Source organism: Mandrillus leucophaeus, unplaced genomic scaffold (genome assembly GCF_000951045.1).
Source record: "Mandrillus leucophaeus isolate KB7577 unplaced genomic scaffold, Mleu.le_1.0 Scaffold216, whole genome shotgun sequence".
In the NCBI taxonomy this organism is placed as follows: domain Eukaryota; kingdom Metazoa; phylum Chordata; class Mammalia; order Primates; family Cercopithecidae; genus Mandrillus; species Mandrillus leucophaeus.
In genome coordinates, this window is record NW_012102210.1 from 406,137 (window position 1) to 420,066 (window position 13,930).

The following is a 13,930-nucleotide window of genomic DNA, read 5'->3' on the forward strand; positions in this document are numbered from 1 at the left end:
TGAGTTTCTTGTATTTAGCATTTGGTTGGGTCAGGTTTTTAAATTCACTCTCACAATCTTGGTGTGTTTAGAGCATTTACATTGAACGTAATTACTGATAAGTGAGGTTATCGGTCAGTCATTTTATTGTTTTGCTTTTTTTCCTGTTTCCCCTTACCTGTCTTCAAGCGGGTTATTTGGGCATTCTTTGGTAGTCCACTTTAATTTATCCACATTTTTAAGTGTATCTCTTCATATAGTTTTTCAGTGGTTAAAACTGCAATACACACATGCAGTTTATTGCAGTCTACTAGTATCAACATCTACCACTTGAAGTGGAATGTGGATATTTAACCACCATTTAAGTCCCTTTTACTGCCCCCACCCTGTGATGTAATTGTCTAAAATATTTCCTCTACATACACTAAGAACCACATCAATGTTGTAACTTTTACTTTAACTTTTAAATGACAAGTATATTGGATATTATACTTGTCTTCCATAACAAGTTCAGTATCTACATATCTTCTCATTGACGCAACATCCATTCATCCATGAACTTGTTAGCCATTTTTCCATCCACTATGCATTCAATGCATCCATCTGTGATCCTTGAAATTTATCTGAAACTTGTTTCTAACATACTTGAGTCTGACCATCCTCTGTGATCTATTCTCTTTCCTTTCCTTTTTAATTCATTCAGATGTTGTTTTGTAAGTGTTTACATTTATTTCAAGTAGTACTATCCCCAACTGAACCGTAAGCATCTTGGCAGTGGATTTCTATTCATTTTGTATATTTCCCCTAGGACCTGTTGTGGTGTTCTAGCATCTAAGTGATACCTAACTCTACAAATTACTACTGATTTAAAAAATAATTCAGCCACCTATGCACCCACTGGATGACGCACCAGGTTTTCCACAAAACTTCCTATACATCTAGCTCTAGCACCCCAAGACACCTGGACCCTGAGGAACCTATGACCATGAGTTGTTTTTGAAGAGCAAAAATTCTGAGGTCAAAATTCTCTAATCTAAGCGTGCTCTAAAAAAGTATTCCAAAACATTCTTAGAAAGTTTTGCCCCAAATATCAGCCACAAAATTGTCATATACTTTCATAACTCCTTTGTGTATCCATCCAACATCACACACATACCCTTGTACATAGCTAACACATTACATTCAATTACCCCATTGTAGAAGAGGAATAATCGATTTCTATATGACTTTAATAATGTTCCCTAAGTAATTAGTAATCAAGGTTTTCTTCAAATTCAAATTAACAAATATGTTTAATTAAATATACATATTTATGGATTTATATATGTATATAATCCTTCTGTAATTCAGTTTTTAACTATGAACTTTTACATGTTGGAAGCAGTGAAAGACTCAATGTCATAGTACATTTTGATAGTATTTGATAGGCTTTTTCAGATCAATTAATTTAGTTGCTTACAAATATAAATCAAGCTTGCTCTAGTTCCACAAGGACTCCACCACAGTCTTTAGGATGGAGAAAAATCACTGGTTTTCCATGTGCTCCTATTTTGACCTCTTCACTTAGACTGCGGATCTTCTTTGTTTTCAAATCCGTCACAGCTGCATTAATATTATCCACCTTAAGAAAAGGAAATACATTGAACACATTTGAGACCATAAAAATACCAACTTACAGTATCATAATATTAAAAAAAAACCTTGAGAGCTAAGGCAGTCTATCTCCTCTGCCTGTGGGCAGGACCATTCTTAAATCAACATTAAAAAAAAGCTTAAAATTTCCAGAGAAGTAAAAGAAGTTACTAAATTTTTCTAGGTAAGCAACCACAATGCTTAGAATTTTCACCATTAGTAAATGTTTCTTCTTATAATCTAAATCATGTATGATATACTTTATAATAGTTTATTCTGGCAGTACTATTAGTGAGACTGAAGACATTGATTTTGCCTGAGAACCCTGGGTTCCTCATCTATAACATGCAAATGAGGTCTAGCATATAAATTGACTACAGATTAAATGAAGTAACAGATAAAAAGCTCTCAGTACAGTTTACGGCATAATAGGTACTTAGCAAATATGAGTGTTTCCCTGATCCCCAAAACTTGCCCTGCCAAAATACCTTTGACATTATCAAGATACACATGAAAATCACTATTAAATTGCCATTAAAATGTTATTCCCATCTAAAAAAAAAAATTCAAACTTTAATGTTTTTGCAGCCTCTTCTAAGTTATTTCTATTTTCTTCATACTTATGGACACTCTAGGAGGAGCGGATGTGTCTCTCTATACTTGATGGAGATATATCTGCCTCTATCTTGGGAAGTCACCCACTTAGACTGGGAACCTAGGAAATGGATGAAAAGGTATGATATGAATGGCCACATTCCTAGGCAGTCATAAATCACTAGTTTAATTAAAATCATTAGTTTAATTTTAAAAAACACAGAAGCACAGAGACTAGTATAACACCCATGTACCTACCATTCAGATCTAATAAATATTAACATTTATACAATTTTATTTCCAAAGAGCCAAGGATTATGTACTGAATTCTAAAACCAGTCGAACAGCTAATGAGGATACTAAATGTTACATAAATAAGCTATTTCTTCATATGGCACATATTCTACTTATATTTCTGATATTTTTTAAACCTCATAGGTATATCAAAGTCACACGTGCCTAGATTCTGAACACGGCTCATTTCATGACATTTTGCACTGTAGCTGGTTAATTCTCATCTTTTTCAGAATAGAACATGACCTAGAAGCTCGTGGCAAGAGCGGCCCGACCCACTTAGTGAGGAAAATTGGTCCTCACTGATGTCAGACATTGTCAATTTTATTTTTAAATTCATATCAATATTATTAAGCTTTTTTTCTGCTATGTTAGGTAGCAGTCTTTAGTCTAGGACTAATTTTCCTCACTACCAAGCCAAAGTCCTTCTGAGTACTCTTCCCAATGTTACGGAAATTACTATGACTAGTAAGAAAAAACTATCCCCACCTCTGTGTGTGGATTATTCCCTCCAATCCTTTCAAGGGGTTCTATTTCTAGCTTCCTAACATGCGTGCAATACTCAGATGAAGACATGAAAGGTACTACAGATCTTTGGAGTTCACTCTCTGTGCAGCTCTCCTGCAGCTCTCCAGGAGACAGCTGTGAACTCTAGCACCATGGCCTCCTCAGACTTCCAACTCCTATCTCCTCAACTCAGGGAGACCACTAAGTTCCGCGTGGATTCCCCCTTCCTGTACTGCAGTCTGGAAACTCTCTACAGCCAGTAAACTGGGTAACTGTAGGGCTCATCTTGTTTGTTTACCCTCTCTCAGAAATCAACTCCTGTGCTGCCTGATGTCCAATGCCAGAAATCCATTATTTCACATATTCTGTCCAGGTTGCTTGTTTGTTTCAGGGAGGAGGATAAACTGATCTCTTTTACACCAACTTGGCCGGAATCAGAATTCTGAATTGGCAGGTTTTTTCTGTCAGCAAGTAAAAAGTGTCATTACATGTCATTCTATAATATGTCTTTTTTACTTTGATTACTTTTAAGATTTTCTCGTCATCTTTGATTTTCAATTTGACTATGGTGTGCTTAGGTGTGGCTTTCTTTTTTTCTTGAGACAGAGTCTCACTCTGTCAGCCAGGCTGGAGTGTAGTAGTGTGATCTCAGCTCACTGCAACCTCTGCCTCCAGGATTCAAGCAATTCTCCTGCCTCAACCTCCAGAGTAGCTGGGACTACAGGCACATGCCACCATGCCCAGCTAATTTTTGTATTTTTAGTAGAGACCAGTTTCACCATGTTGGCCAGGATGGTCTCCATCTCTTGACCTCGTGATCTGACTGCCTCGGCCTCCCAGCGTGAGTCACTGCACCTGGCCTTTTTTTCTTTTTTTTTTTTTTTTGAGACAGTCTCACTCTGTTACCTAGGCTGGAGTGCAATGGCACAATCTTGGCTTACTGCAGCCTCCGCCTCCTGGGTTCAAGTGATTCTCCTGCCTCAGCTCCCTGAGTAGCTAGGATTATAGGCATGAGCCACCATGCCTGGCTATTTTTGTATTTTTAGTAGAGACTGGATTTCACCATGTTGGCCAGGTCGGTCTTGAACTCCAGACCTCAAGTGATCTGCCTGACTTGGCCTCCCACAGTGCTGGGATTACAGGCGTGAATCACTGTTGCCCGGTCTGGTGTGGTTTTCTGTTTGCCCTACTTGGGGTTGCTGACTTTCTTGAAACCATAGGTTGTTTTACACCAGATTAGTAGTGTCCTTGTCAACTATTTTTTCAATTATTGCTTCTGTTCTATTTTCTCTCTCTTTCTTTTCTGGGACTTCAACTATACTCTGCTAGAACTTTTGACCATGTCCTACATCTGTTTTATGCTCTATTCTGTTTTCTTTTTCTTCCATATTTTTTACCTCTTGATTTTGGAATTCTAGTTTCTAGAACTGTGAAAAGAGTAATTTCTGTTTTAAGCCACTAAGTTCGTGATCATTTATTATAGCAGCCCTAGAAGATGAATACAACTACCACACATCATACCGAAATTGAACAATGAAGTAGATGGATAGCTGATAGTGGGAGCTAAGTTTCTCACTGTTGGAATGAGAAGATAAAGGCCAGTGTGGTCTATGTGGTAATGGATTAGAGCTGGAGACATCAGTATACACTCAGGAGTTTATGACATTTCATGAATTCTATAATATAGTTATATATAGAAATGTGTATAGATATGTGTATATACACAGTATACACACATATATCTCCCTGCTGTGCTGGCTCAGTACAATGACCCCCCTAGTAGCAATAAGCACAAACCTAGATCTTGGCTTCTAATACCATTCTCCAATAGTAGGAACCAGGGCTCCTAGATAAAATGGCTAATTACATGGCTAGGGCAAAGAGTAAAGACGAATTTGGAGCATCTTATATAGAAGATGAATTTGGAGCATCTTAGAGTGCCAGAAAAAGAAAGGAAGTGCTTAAAAAACAAACACAAAACCAAAAATGATGGGGGTATGTCAAAGGGACACATGAATCAACTGAAAGAGCTCCTAATGGCCAAAGCTGGAACAATCTGAGGGGAAAAAAAAAAGTAGTATTAGATTGTAATGCAAGTCATAAAATAAATATCCACAAGTCCATACTGATATAACTCTCCATTCCTTAAGTGTGGGCCTTGCATAATGACTTCCTTCCAAAAGAGGATAATATGGAGAAGGGGGAAAAAAGAACAGCTTTCCAGTGGAGAAAGCTGACAACACCTCCTCACCTGGGAGATCAAGATTAATATCAACAGGAGTAAGTCATGTTGATAGCATGAATCCTTGATATGATGTGATGAGAATGGCACTTTACCTCTATGGTCTTTCTCCCCAAAATCAATAACATGAGTCTCTTAAGAAAAATATCACACAAATCTCAACTAAACGACAGTTTACAAAATAACTGACCAGTAATCTTCAAAAGTGTCAAGGTCATCAGAAACAAGGAAAGGAGATCCTAGAAAAAGGTGAGAAAACAAAACAAAACAAAAAACCAAGGTAAGTTTGAGAAACTGCCACATGCGAGAGAAGCCTCAGCAGATATGATGACTAAATGTGATGTGCTAGGGATGGAGGAGTAGGGGAAGGGAGAGCATCAGGATACATAGCAAATGCATACAAGGCTTAATATCTAGGTAATGCATTGGCAGGTGCAGCAAACCACCATGGCATACGTTTACCTATGTAACAAACCAGGATGTCCTACACATGTATCCTGGAACTTAAAATAAAATTAAAAAAATAAAAATAAATGTGATGAGAAATCCTAGATGGGATCCTGGAATAGAAAAGGGACACTGGGTAAGAACTAAAGGAATCAGAATAAAGTACAGACTTTAGCTAATAACAATGAATCGGTATTGGTTCACTAATTGTGGTAAATGTATCAAACTATAATAAGATGTTCATAATTTTTTTTAAAGAGTCTGAAGAGATTAACCACCATTTATAATGACTGGATCTTGTTTTTATCCTGATTAGAACAAATCAACTATAAAAAAAATTTGTAAATCAATCTGGGAAATTTAATTTATGAGCTGTGTATAGATGGTTCCAAAAGATTTACCTTTAATTTTGACTGAAGTACCAGAAAATAAAGATGATAATGTCACCGTGGTTATTTTTGTATTTCTTAGAGATTCAAACTGAATAAGGGTAAAATGACATGCTGTTCATTTAAAATAATCTAAGGAAAAGAAAAAAGATGATGTGTAGCAAGAGCTTGAACACTGTTGAACCTGGGTGATGAGACTACTGATATGATTTTTTTTCTGCTTCTCCTAAGTTTGAACGATTTCATAAGAGAACTCCTAATGCTTTGTTTGGCAGTGAACCTGCACGTTCTGCACATGTATCCCAGAACTTAAAGTATTAAGGGTGTTGGGACCCTGGGCCGGGCGCGATGGCTCACACCTGTAATCCCAGCACTTTGGGAGGCCCAAACACCCTGCTTTAGGCCAGTCTGGTTCTCCCTATCAACATAAATGACTCTTCTGCTCTGTCCTACCTGAAGTCTTCAGGAAAGGAAGGAATGGGGAGGAGTCATAGATACTATGACATATTGTATGTCATGTACATGACATACAATACTATTTCCCTTTTTGTTTTTGGTAAGTAGAAAGAAATACAGTCATGTGTCACTTGATGGGTACAAGTTCTGAGAAACGCATCACTAGGCAATTTCATTGTTGTGCAAACATCACCACACCTGGATGGTGGAGCCTACTATACATCTAGGCTATAGGGTACAGCCTATTGCTCCTTGGCTACAAACCTGTACAGCATGTTACTGAATACTGTAGGCAAGTGTAACACAATGGTGTCTAAACACATTTCAACACAGAAAAGGTACAGTAAAAATACAGTGTTACAACCTTATGGGACCTCATGTGGACTCATCACTGACTGAAACATTGTTATGCGGTGTGGACTGTATTTGGCTAAACTAGTAAGGTATGCTAATCATTCCTTATATTTCCTCTTTGTTTCAACTAGCACTAAGTTTCAACTAGCACTATTACTTCTGTTTATCCTTTTGTATTTTGTAGGCTGTCTTTTAGTCAGTCACCTTTAATCCTCTCTGGAAAATGTGGAGCATGTATGAATAAATGAAGCAAGCAGGCAAGCTCTGGGTAGACAGGGACTACTTGTTCAGCCACATATCCCCAGCACCTTCTACAGTGAAGGACAGAGTGATACCAAAAATACTTAACAACCAGAAAAATACAGACAAAGATACTAATCAGATAGAATTGTGCGGCTGAGCATGGTGGTTCATGCCTGTAATCCCAGAGCTTTGGAAGGCTGAGGTAGAAGGATTGCTTGAGCCAAGAGTTTGAGACCAGCCTGGGCAATATATCAAGACTTTGTCTCTTAAAAAAAAAAAAATTAGCTGGGCATCATGAGGTGATGCCTGTAGTTCAGGAGTTCCAGGTTACAGTGCATTATGATTGTACCACTGCACTCCTGCATGGGTGACAGAGTGAGAGCCTCTCTCTGAAGGAAAAAAATTGTAGAGGGAGAAGGGTGTCTGAAGGGTCCCAGAAAAGGGTCCTTCTGGAAAAGGAATGTTACTCAGGGGTTACAGAGCAGCAGCTGTTTACCAACCAGCAGGGAAGCATTTAAATATTTTTACAAACTCAATACAAATTTGAGTAAGTAAATATTTCTGGTGGCCCTTAAAGTTTTCACTGTGACACACTGTGCTGTCTGGGTAAACTCTCTAGAGAAAGCATGGCCAGCTCTGTCTCCTCAAGCAGAGGCACACAGAAGGCAGGCAAGGCGACCCCCCTCTTGCCATCGCAGGCAGCAGGTTTGGACCACAAACACAAGCTGTGCCAGAAAACAGTGGGTGACTCAGTCCATACATGAGCAAGAGAAGAGATGGAACAAGATGCCCTCTAAACTTCCTCTAGTGAGAGGCAAAGACACACAAGAAATATGGGTAAACCTCACAAGAGAAAATAGAAACCAAGTCAACCTCAACAGAAAAATGCTGATTAACTAGTGAGATAGTAATCCACGTATGAGAAAGGGACATTTCAGCAAGTCTTTGAGTCAACGAAAAGCTATGGAGCATGCGCAAACAGATACATGCTAAGTCAGAGGTTTTATAAGATCCTGGTGAAAAAAGACAAAAAGTATCCCTGTGATAATTACACAGGGGAAAGCCAATTCTCTGATGAGTGGTTCAACTTTTTTTTTTTTTTTTTTTTGAGACAGAGCTCTCACTCTGTTGCCCAGGCTGGAGTGAAGTGGCATGATCTTGGCTCACTGCAACCTGCAACCTCCGCCTCCCAGGTTCAAACGACTCTCCTGCCTCAGCCTCCCGTGTAGCTGGGATTACACGTGTGTACCGCCACGTCCAGTTAGTTTTTGTATTTTAGTAGAGACGGGATTTCACCGTGTTGCCCAGACTGGTCTCAAACTCCTGAGCTCAGGCAATCCGCCCACCTCGGCCTCCCAAAGTGCTGTAATAGGCGTGAGCCACCGCGCCCAGGTGACACACCACTTTTTAAAAATCACCAAGTGTGGCATCCATTGATGGCCTCCAGTACCTTTCTCCTTTTCCTCCTTTTAATTATAGCAACCCCCAAGTTTCAGCAGGGCACACAACTGCCTAGCTAGAGACTACATTCCCCAGCCTCCCTTGCAGAGAAGTGTGTCATGTAACTAAGCTTGGGCCAATGGGATAAGGACAGAAGTGATCCTACAGCATCTCCTTAAAGGTCCTTGCCAGGTATTCCCGCTCCACCTTCCCTTCCCTCTGGTTGGCAAATGGTGATGCCTGGAGCAACCTTGTAAGTCATGTGTTACGTGTCATATGTAAGTCATGTGTCATATGCAGAGCTGCCCATCAGCATAGGATAGCTAATATTAGACTGAAAACAGAAAAATAAAATCTTATTAAGCCACTTAATTTTTTTGTGGAGGGCAGAGAAAGATGATGGTGGTGTTATACTAAAATAGCACCTAACTAACCACTTTTCACACCTTCTCCTCTTACCTACCTTCATTTTATACTCAATACATTTGCATGTAACTCTTCCAATCTCTGCTTTTGAATCTGCCATTACATTACTGAGCTTCCACTATTCCTTACTTAACTGAACTTCTAAATCACATAGCCAGCCTCCTTTGAAGGCGTGGACTCTGTTGATGGAATACCGACAGTGCAGTGTGGGAGAGAGGGAAGTGGATTCAAAGGTCCTGCTTCTCACCCTGGGGGGTGGGGTAGGGCTTAGACAGACCCTCAGGTCCACTGACAAAGACCTGCAGCCAAAAGTAGCTCCCTAAAAATAAAATAAAGGCTAATATTAGGCCTTGTTTAGTTCCTTGCTTAAGGTCTTATAGCTTCCCTACCACGAATTTAAAACTCAGTTAATATAATGAAGGCAACTGGCAACATGGGTAAGAGTGCAGACCCTGGAATCAGAACCAATCTGGGTTTCAGTCCCAGCCTCACTCCCTGCTACTGATATGACTGTGGGCAAATTAACTACTCTGTCTCAGTTTCCTTTCCAGTCAAATGGGGATAATAGGGCCCTCACAGGGGAGCTATGAGAATTTAAGAAAATAATATGTGTTGAGTTACTTTGTAGACATACTACTAGAGGACTCACTAAATGTTAGTTCTTTTTTTTGAGACAGGGTCTCGCTCTGTCATCCAGGCTGGAGTGCAGTGGCGTGATCACAGCTCACTGCAACCTCCACCTCAGCACTTCCTGGGCTCAAGTGATGCTCCCACCTCAGCCTCCCAAGTAGCTGGGACTACGGGTGCATACCACCACACCTGACTAACTTTTTGTATTTTTAGTAGAGATATCTTGCCCAGGCTGGTCTCAAACTCCTAAGCTCAAGCAATCTGCCCACCTTGGCCTCCCAAAGTGCTAAGATTACAGGTGTGTATTAGTCCATTTTCATGCTACTGATAAAGCCATACCCGAGACTGGACAATTTGCAAAAGAAACAGGTTTAATGATTTACAGTTCCACATGGCTGGAGAGGCCTCACACTCATGGCAGAAGGCAAGGAGGAGCAAGTCACATCTTACGTGGATGGCGGCAGGCAAAGAGAGAGATTGGGCAGGGAAATCCCCCTTATAAAACTGTCAGATCTTGTGAAACTTATTCACTATCACAAGAACAGCATGCGAAAGGCCTGCCCCCATGATTCAATTACCTCCCACCGGGTCCCTCCCATAACATGTGGGAATTCAAGATGAGATTTGGGTGGGGACACAGCCAAGCCATGTCAAGGCATGAGCCACCACACCCCGCCACTAAGTGTTAGCTGTTATGATAACTCTGTGCCTTTCCACATGCAATTCCCTCTGCCTGGAATAACTTTCTCCTTTTGTTCACCTGGGGAATTCCTTCACATTCATTGTAACTCACGCTCTATGAGGACTTCCCAGCAACTCAATTTGCCAGAAGCAATCAATCTCCTTCATCTGTGCTACTGCGAAGTCACACATATCAAATCTACTTATCATAGTATATTGCACTTGAGTGTTTAAATTTCTGCCCCTCCTCACTATGGACATGACTCATATCTTATTCACTGCTAAATTCCAAGTACTTGGCAGAATACACATTGTAGGGTTTCATACATGTTTGCAATAATGAACTGAATACATCCTTGAATTCACTCTAGAATCAAACTACCTCTCCTCTGTATTAGAAATTTGGCCTAACAGGCCGGGCAAGGTGGCTCACGCCTGTAATCCCAGCACTTTGAGAGGCCGAGGTAGGTGAATCACCTGAGGTCAGGAGTTTGAGACCAGCCTGACCAACATGGTGAAACCTCATCTCTACTAAAAATACAAAATTAGCTGGGCATGGTGGCGCATGCCTGTAATCCCAGCTACTTGGGAGGCTGAGGAAGGAGAATCACTTGAACTCAGGAGGCAGAGGTGGCAGCGAGCCGAGATCACACCATACTGCACTCCAGTCTGGGCGACAGAGTGAGACTCCATCTCAAAAATAAAAAAAAAAGAAAGAAAAGAAAAAGAAATTTGGCTTAACAATTATGTCATTCTTTCTATCAAAAGAATTGTCCTAGCAAATTAAATCGATGCATAATTGTCATTGCTGATATTCTAAAAGGCAGTTATCTGAACATGAACATCTATAGAAATGTTCTCTAATGAGACTTTTCTTGTCTAACATTTCTTCACATTCCTTTAAAAATTGTTGGCAGATGCAATTCAGAAGATCTTAAAAATCAGTCAGTAATTGAAAAGTATTGACTTTGTAATAATGAAGTTATTAGAATTTTAAGGAGAGAAAAGAGTTATAAAGAATACTTAGCATGTACATTGAAAGCTTTACTTTATAAAGTCTTTTCATTTGTTTCTCCTAATTGCCTTGTGATAGTGAAAAAAGCTGTATTCCTGTTACATGGGAGGTCACACATGATCAGTTCTAAAGCAGATTCTATATTGTGGCTAACTTTGGTGGCACTTACAGTGGTCACTGAATCCAGACTTCAAAAAAATACATTAATATTATATGTTAGAATTTTCTAAAGGGAAAAGAAAGGTATGTAAGGATCCATCTTTGAGGAGGATGAATATTATCATTCTCCATAAAGAACCTTACAAAAGTTTCTAATGACAGTGACCATAATTAGTCTTAAAAAGTAAAAGACATATTTTAAAAGACAGATTTAAAATACCAGGCATTAAAATAATTAAAATACCTCGATGCAGATGTGATGCATTCCTCCAGCCTTGTTTTTCTGCAGAAAACCTGCAATTGGACTGTCACGTCCCAATGGATGAAGCAGTTCCATCTTGGTATTTCCCAGGTTGACAAAAACAACAGATACTCCATGTTCAGGAAGAGGGACCGCTTCACTTACCTGGGCCCCGAGAATATTCTTATAAAATGCTGCAGCCTTTTCCAAATCTGGCACTGCTATGGCTACATGATTGAGTCGATCCAGGTTCCACAAAGAACCTGCCACTTGATCCAAGGGCTGTGATGTGGAAGAAGCTCTTAATGTTGGAATGGGAGCTTGGAGTCTGGAAAAAAGCCCTGAAAAATTGAACAGCCATTGATATCCTTCTTTTGAGAATTAATACACTTCTAAATTGAATTTAAAAAACTAAACAAATAACACATGCAAAAATTCGTTATTTATATATCTATTCTTTTCAATTATTGAAATGAAACCAGGAGATAAATGGAAAAACTTACACCAGAATTACTCTGCTCTGCCCATTCAAATAACTGACTGGAATAAAAAAGCTAATTCTGAGCTGTAGTTAGATTTAAAACACAGAATAACATTTTTTCATAATGATTCATATTTACCGGTAACACTTAAAGAATAGTGGTATATTAAGAATTATTTGCTATTCTCTCTCTGCATTTCACAATGAAACAACATATTAATAAGAACAAGCAATTTCTCTACCTGTACCCAATTTTTTGTCTTATATTTTGTAATAAGTCCATTAAAGGTATAAACATACATTAAAAGAATACATACAGTACTCTTTAATGCTCTGTTGCCCAGCCTGAAGTGCTGGAGTGCAATAGTGTGATCTCAGCTCACTGCAACCTCCGCCTCCTGGGTTCAAGTGATTTGCCGGCCTCAGCCTCCCAAGAAGCTGGGATTACAGGTGCCCGCCACAATACCCAGCTAATGTCTGTGTGTGTGTGTGTGTGTGTGTGTGTGTTTGTGTTATATATATATTTTTTTGAGACGGAGTCTTGCTCTTTTGCCCAGGCTGGAGTGAAGTGGTGCGATCTGGGCTCACTGCAACCTCTGCCTCCTGGGTTCAAGAGATTCTCCTGCCTCAGGCTCCTGAGTAGCTGGAATTACAGGCGCCTACCACATGCCAGCTAATTTTGTATTTTCGGTAGAGATGGGGTTTCGCCATGTTGGCGAGGCTGGTCTTGAACTCCTGACCTCAGGTGATCCACCTGCCTTGGCCTCCCACAGTGACATGATTAGAGGTGTGAGCCACTGTGCCCACCCTAATTTTTGTATTTTTAGTAGAGACGGGTTTCACCATGTTGGTCAGGCTGGTCTCAAACTCCTGACCTCAGGTGATCCACCCACCTTGGTCTCCCAAAGTGCTGGGATTATAGGCGTGAACCACCATTTCGGCCAGTTTTTAGCATTTTTAAAATTCACTATCACTGTGTCCTCATCAGATAGTTTCTTGATTTCCACAGACAACTCTGCATTCCATTCATTCAGCAAAGAGTCATTGTATGTCATTAACAACAAGAATGGCCTGAATTTACTGTGCACCTACTGTCTGGCACTGTATTTATTTTTTTACACCAACTGTCTAATATTCACAACAAACCTACAAGTTAGAAACTTAGTAAGTTTCATTGTTACCATGAAATCCAAGTGGATTACAACCCAGTACACATATACATAAATGTACAATTGAAACTAAATTGCAAAAAAAGAATACCTTCCACCTCAGCCTCCTGAGTAGCTGGAACCATAGGCAAGAGCTACCATGCCTGGCTAATTTTTGTATGTTTTGTAGAGATGGGGTTTCACCATGTTGCCCAGGCTGGTCTTGAACTCCTGGGCTCAAGTGATCCTCCCACCTTGGCCTCCCAAAGTGCTGGGACTACAGATGTGAGCCACCACACTAGGCCAGTGAAAATGCTTTGAAATAGATAAACGTGACAGTTGCACAAACCCAGTGAATGTAATAATTGCTGTTAAACTGTACTGTTTTTTCTTTTTTTGAGACGAAGTCTTGCTCTCTCGCCCAGGCTAGAGTGCGCTGGTGTGATCTCAGTTCACTACAACCTCCACCTCCCGGGTTCAAGCGATTCTCCTGCCTCAGCCTCCTGAGTAACTGGGATTACAGGTGCGTGCCACAACACCCGGCTAATTTTTGTATTTTTAGTAGAGATGGG

At 40.0% G+C, this 13,930-nt stretch overlaps 1 protein-coding gene across 2 annotated transcripts in view; it reads right to left on the reverse strand.

The window, feature by feature from the left end:
* Positions 1 to 1,173: 1,173 nt before the first annotated feature.
* MCEE (methylmalonyl CoA epimerase) overlaps positions 1,174 to 13,930 on the reverse strand; it is a 17,329-nt gene continuing 4,572 nt past the window's right edge. For both annotated transcript variants that reach the window (XM_011980642.1, XM_011980643.1), the window contains exons 2-3: positions 11,733 to 12,070; positions 1,174 to 1,600 (exon numbers count right to left, since the gene is read on the reverse strand). In XM_011980642.1, coding sequence (XP_011836032.1) covers positions 1,448 to 1,600; positions 11,733 to 12,070 — 491 coding nt within the window. In that variant the 3' untranslated portion in view covers positions 1,174 to 1,447. The remainder of the gene's footprint in view (positions 1,601 to 11,732; positions 12,071 to 13,930) is intronic.